The sequence below is a fragment of the Cicer arietinum genome, chromosome 1 (genome assembly GCF_000331145.2).
Source record: "Cicer arietinum cultivar CDC Frontier isolate Library 1 chromosome 1, Cicar.CDCFrontier_v2.0, whole genome shotgun sequence".
Taxonomy (NCBI): Eukaryota; Viridiplantae; Streptophyta; class Magnoliopsida; order Fabales; family Fabaceae; genus Cicer; species Cicer arietinum.
Window position 1 is genome coordinate 45,385,969 of NC_021160.2, and position 6,426 is coordinate 45,392,394.

Below are 6,426 nucleotides of genomic sequence, written 5' to 3' on the forward strand. Positions count from 1 at the left end.
TTTGGAACAGGAGGAGCACAACAACTTTGCACCAACCATGCCTCTGATAAATAAGGTCCTCTTGCTGCTTTATCTTCCTCACTTTCATCTCTATTTTTCTCTTGCAAACCAGGAATTATGTTAGCTAAACTTGGACTTAAACCTTCTTTCTCAAATGAGAATCCTAAATCTTTGAATCCTTGAACTTCTTCCAACTCAAGATCACTTAAGCTTCTCCTTATTGTTTTCTTATTTAGAACCTTTCTCTTCATTTCCATAATTCCATCTTTCTTTAACCTTTCAACTTCAATGTTTTTTGTTGCTCTACATTTTGGAATGCTACAACTCTGTCATTAGTAACATCAAATATATATAATGAGTTCACTTCAAAAACAACATTTAAATCAATTTGAAATTGTAAGTACATATTTTTAAGAGATTAATTTTGTTACAATATAATTAATGTCAAATATATAATCTAATCATTTTGATTGAATGATGATTCATTTAAATTAAATACTATTTTTAAACCTAACAAATGAGTATTGACTTTTGTGATAAGGTAGCATTAATGTAGCAGCAAGCCATATATGCTGCTTTGTCCCTTTCTTATTCTAATACTATGATTTTACTTAAATGCTAAAAGCTTTTTGCCCATATTTGTATTAATTGGTTTGTTTTTGGTGCTGGCCACACAATAAAAATCTCAAACTCTCTTGGATGTGACATGGGAAATCTTGTTCATAAATTTTCACTCTCTCTCCCGTTATTAAACTATTTAAATATAATAAGTAATCTCTAATGAATTTAGCCTTTGCAATTAAAAAGTTAAAAATTAAAATGACATATTTTCATATACTTTAATAATTAAATTGCCGGATTTCATATGTTTTTAAGGACTATTAATTATTGTTATATATTTTATAGACTAAATTGAAGAAAAGTAATAATTTAGAGATTAGAGGGATGATTTATTCAATATAATAGTTTAAATTTTTTTATAATATTAAGAATCACGATACAATTGTAAATTTAAAACCTATACATATGATAAATAAATAGTCTAAATATTACTTAGATATTTATAAAAGCAAAATGATTACTAAAGTACCTTAGAGGTTCTCCTTGGTGGAAGGTTGTCAATATTGGTAGGTGTTGATGGTTGTTTCCTTGATCTTCCAATTCTAGGATCAATTTCTTGGAATTTTTCCTCTCTCCCTATTGAGGGAGGCAAAGAGGGTGTCCTTAGCAATTTACTTTTCCTTCTATTACTACATTCACTTCTATGATGATTATTTCCTTTCATCTTTGCACAATGAGGTTTACCACTTTCTTCTTCTCTCACTCTAATTGGTGGCATAGATGGTGCTCTTTGAATCTTCTTAGGATTAACAAAATCATTAGATGGTAATTTACTTGTTGATACCAAAAAATCTGAATTGATTAGCCTAGTTGAAGGGTAAGGATCAGAGTGACACCTTAACATCTTAGGACTTATATTTAACAAGTTATCAAAAAACCAACACTCCTCAAGAAGATTCATTGCTTCCACTTTTTCATCTTTGCAAAAAGAAGATTCACAAGAGCTATCATTTGGAAGTTCCATGAGTGTTTCCACTTTCCAACTTTTGTCACACCCTTTCATGACTATGTATTATTATGAATTTATAGGGTATCTTTTTTGCATCTTGTGCCAATGAATTTTGCTTTAATTAATTGAATGTGGGCACAATTGATGTTTAATTTTTTTGACTATATTAAAGAATGATGATGAAAACTTTGCTTTCTAGATAAGCCATGTGAGATATGTCACCATGTGCTTTAAGATGTCCTTTATATTATTTTGTAGCCATATGGTCCAAAAAATAAGTGTTGTATTGTATAATAAGAAAATATATTTTTCTATGGTTATTATTTGATGAAGAAAAATATAACTTAGATGTTTTTACCGCAGCTGTATAATGTAAATGTATAATAACCGTGTAGACGTTAGATTTCGAAAGAAAAATTTATTTCATTTAATCTAACAATTTTTACATACTTCAACTATTATACTATACAAGTTACAACTGAGAAAATCCAAAATAACAAAATACAATTAGAAAATTAGAAAATTCAAAATAAAAAAATACAAGAAATGGATGAGTGCATAGAGGTCAAGTGGGGCTATGTTGAATCACTAAAACTAGATAATAATTGGTAGGGCAGACACTATTTCTATGGAACTGGCTCTGTCATGCCAGCACATCCCCATGTGAGGCAGTTTTTGTTTATACATCCACTTCACATCACAGAACAAGTTAAATTAATTATTGCGTTTGGTACTCGGGATATATACTATATAGAACAAAAAATTTGATTATTATGTTTGGATGTTAATTATTTTATTTTCTTTGAGGATAACATTTAAAAAAAAAAGTAAAGAATGAGAGTTTATTATTAATAATAATGGTATTCATTGTTAATTTGAATTATACATTTTGAGGTTACAATATCAAATTTTTAAAGATAATATTTTTATAAAACATTATAATTAGTTTACTGAAATGTATTAGTTTATGTTTTCGTTAGAATTTTTACTTGACTTTTCTTATAAATAGAGATATATTTCTCACAAAAAATTATATTGTTTTCAGTATCTTTCAGTCACTTACTTAAGCTTCAAATGCTTACAAATATTTTCATTAATTTATCATATATTTAGACTCGGACGCAGCTCCGTCGTCACTTTACTACAACAACTACTATGAAAGTTTACTTTAGATGTCTCGCGTTAATAACTTAAGTTGGTAAGTTAAAGAACGTCAAATGAATTATAAAAAGAAGATTTCAAATTTATATCCAGAGAAACTAATCTAACAACTAATTTACTAATATTTGTATATAAAAAAGAAAGTCTAGTTCGAATTAATTTAGATATATTCAAACAAAAACTTAAACATATTTTTATAAAATAAGGTTAGTTATTTAAATGAATTTAATTTATATATACATGATTACAATGATTTTTGTATACTATCAATCATAACCATTTTATCTTTAAAGCATATTGACTTTCACTATATCTAATTTAAAAGTTATGCAAAGAGTAGTTCATGATTGATTAATATTATAAAAAATTTTACATTGTGGGTATATCAAAAACGTTTTGGATTTAAATTAAAGGTTTAATTATAATTTTAGTTATTTTATTTTTATCAATTCACGTAATTGATCTCCTATTTTAAAAGTCAATAATTTTGATCATTTTTAAAATCATCTAGATGCGTTAATTATTCATGTCATTAATTAAATTAAAAAGATAATTTTTTTTTTAAATTGAAAGTCAAATTTTTAGATGATTTTATTGCAATTTAATTGCATCACTATTTTTTAATTAAACAATCATAATGATGATCAAAACTGTTTTATTTCAAAATAAAAATATTAATTTTACAAATTGATAAAAGTAAAATGATTAAAAGTGTAATTAAGGTTAATTTAAACTATTATTTTATCATACAATAGTTTTAAACTCTTGTTCTCTTGATGGTGCAATTTGACAGCTAAAGGATATTGTAGACATTAGAGATGAAAGTTGTCATACGATATCTTAGCATGTAATTGAGGAAAACCATTATTCCTTCATATACGGTGCATATGACTTTGGCTTTATTTTTCTCATTGTCACAAGTCACGACGACAAAGTTCTTAGCTGTCCAAATATATTGTATTGATGTTTAGGATCCTAGAATACAGATATATTAAAGAGTTGTTTAAGCCTTTAAGGTTTGTGATTGATATGGGAATTGAAAAATCATGTGACACAAAGGAAAGTAAATTAAAAGAAGTTTTTTTTAGCAGTAAATTAAAATGAGCTCTTGCGTTTAAAACTGAGTACTCAAATTTAATATTCAAATATTTAGAATATTTTTTATGTACCAAAAAAAAAGTTTTTTTATTAGGATGAGTCAGAAAACCTAGATTTTTGTTTTTTTTTTGTTTTTTATCATAATCATTGGTAGAGTGAGTAAGCATTATCATTGTTAATTGTTTATGCAACAGATGAAGGGGAATCTAATCAAGTCGTTTGCGCCCTTAGTTTGAGTACGAATAAGAGTTGCAGCAAATTTTTATCCAATGTTGAGAAACACAGTGGAGTTAGTAAATATTAAAATAAATCACAAGTAAATTGAGAAAAAGTTTATTATAATAGATATAAGATGATTTTATATAATAACACTAACTAAATATAAGATGATTTTATATAATAGATATAAAAGATGATTTTATATAGGCTAAATTACATTTGTGGTCCCTTAATTTAATTTCAGGTAACGTTTTAGTCCTTTAACTTTTTTTTTCTCAATTAGTCCTTTATTCCTAAAAATATCAAATAAAGTATGAAAATATGAGTTTATTTGAAGATTTGTGTTACGAATTTAATGAAATTTGTATTATATTGAAGAATATAATTAATTTTATGAGTTTTGATTGAATTTTTTTTTTGAATTTTTGTATAAAAAAGGATATCATTGTTGAAATTTTAAAACATAAAATATCAAATTGTCACTTAAAATTAAAATAAAGGACTAAGTCGGAAAAAAAAAAGATAAAGGACTAAAACGTTACCTGAAATTAAGTTAAGGGACCACGAATGTAATTTAGCCTTTTATATAATAACACTAACTAAATTAACAAATTTCAACTAATTTGTAATTAATATGAATTTCATTTAAATGTCAATCTAATTTTATCCTAATTATGTTTGAACATAAATATTGTAAATTGAACATTTTAATATGTTTCAGGTGAACAAAATGTTACACATACTTACGTAGTTACGTTTAAAATGATGATCGTGTGATGCTTGAATTGAGTTTCAATTCAAGAAAAATATTAAACCCTCCTTATTTCAACCAATGCAATGATGTGAATAATGGCGATTTCTGTTAATTAGATTTCCTGTAAAATTTGATTAGTTTTGGAAATTTTCATTATTTATCAGTTATTACAGTTTTTTTTTTTAAATTACAAGGATATAAAAATCCCTTGAATGAAAGACTATTTTTAAAAACTTTTAAAATAAAATAATTTAATAATTTTAAAAAATAATAATTTTCACTGCAACATACAACTACAATTGTTTTTTTTTAATCTCTAAAACATAATTTCTAAATGATGAAATACTAAAATCATTTTAAAAAAAGTACGTAACAATTATTAGAGGTGCACACTCTACTTTGAATAGATATCAACTTAAGCAATTGGGAAATTCTTTGACCTAAAATAAAATAAAAAATAAAAACAATTGGGAATTTCAGTTGACATGGTAGCATTGAAGACTTGTACATTTTGCTGATGAAAGCACTCAAAGAAGCTGCATGGGAATTTCCTGTGGTCAAAACTTTATATTGATCTAAGAAAAATTTACATACAACTGCCACCAAAATTTTGCTATAAGCATTCATAGCCATGAAAACAATAGAGTTTACTCTAAAGGGCCCTTAGTCTTTACTATCAACTCAATGAGAGAACAAAGACACAGTTTCTCAAATTTACAGTGAAGAGGGGCATCCTTTACTGTGTCCATAGGAACTAGGACACCATCTCTGAAAACAAATTTCAAATCAAGCTTCACTGGTTCATTCGTTACCGTATCGTCGCTTACACTTTCATCTTGAGTTGCCGAGTGAGAAACACATTCAGCCAGCACAACATCCTTGCCTCGATTTTTGGTATTACACTTTATCGGATTCAAACATTCGAGAGGTGTTCCATCCTTTCCATGTCTTGATGTTTTATTTGATAACTCGGTGAAATCTTCTGCCATGTAATAATTTCTAACTGCTGAAATAAGATCCACAGATAATGAAGAAACAGTATCATGGACATCTTCAATTGTCCAATGGCATATATTCGACTCCCACCCGCGAACAAGTAATTTGCGTGTCAGATGATACAGACTGCAAATACATTGATGGCAACATTGATACAAGCAAACAACCCCGGATTCGGCTGCACCCTTGTCCTTACTTGAAGAGGCATCGATGTCTATAGTATTCTCGTGTTTATCAGATTCAACATCACTTGATTTAATGTTACCAATCTCAACATTCTCTTGTTCATAGGTTGTGTGAAATCCATTTTCAGAAAGGACAGTAGAGCGTGCGCATGTGGATATATTCAAGTCTTTCAGCATTCCAAGTTCTTCACCTGCAGCTTCGTGATTTTCAGCAGCTACTGATTCAGAAAGTCCAGATAATACCCCATTCTCCTGAGAGTTGTCATTAATATGCTTATCTGGATAAGGATGGTTAGGTGGAGATCCTTCCAAACTTGCTTCTCGGCCGTCACGACCAGTATCACCTAAATTAACATTTAGGTCATTCAACGAAAGGCCCTCGGTTGTTGCGGTAGGAACAACCTTAGGACTTCTCTCCAGTGTCTCCACATCCTCCCCATCAG

At 28.0% G+C, this 6,426-nt stretch overlaps 2 protein-coding genes across 2 annotated transcripts in view; both read right to left on the minus strand.

The window, feature by feature from the left end:
• Window positions 1-2: 2 nt before the first annotated feature.
• Window positions 3-1,736, minus strand: LOC101512525 (uncharacterized; the record flags this gene model as incomplete). Its single annotated transcript, XM_004517071.4, has 2 exons — window positions 1,091-1,736; window positions 3-326 (listed from the first exon to the last, which is right to left on the minus strand). Coding segments are annotated over exons 1-2 (858 nt in total), but the record flags the coding sequence as incomplete, so codon positions are not given.
• Window positions 1,737-5,339: 3,603 nt separating this feature from the next.
• LOC101513926 (uncharacterized) overlaps window positions 5,340-6,426 on the minus strand; it is an 8,462-nt gene continuing 7,375 nt past the window's right edge. The window contains exon 8 of the mRNA XM_073364089.1: window positions 5,340-6,424. Within this exon, the coding sequence (XP_073220190.1) occupies window positions 5,450-6,424 (975 nt within the window). The 3' untranslated portion in view covers window positions 5,340-5,449. The remainder of the gene's footprint in view (window positions 6,425-6,426) is intronic.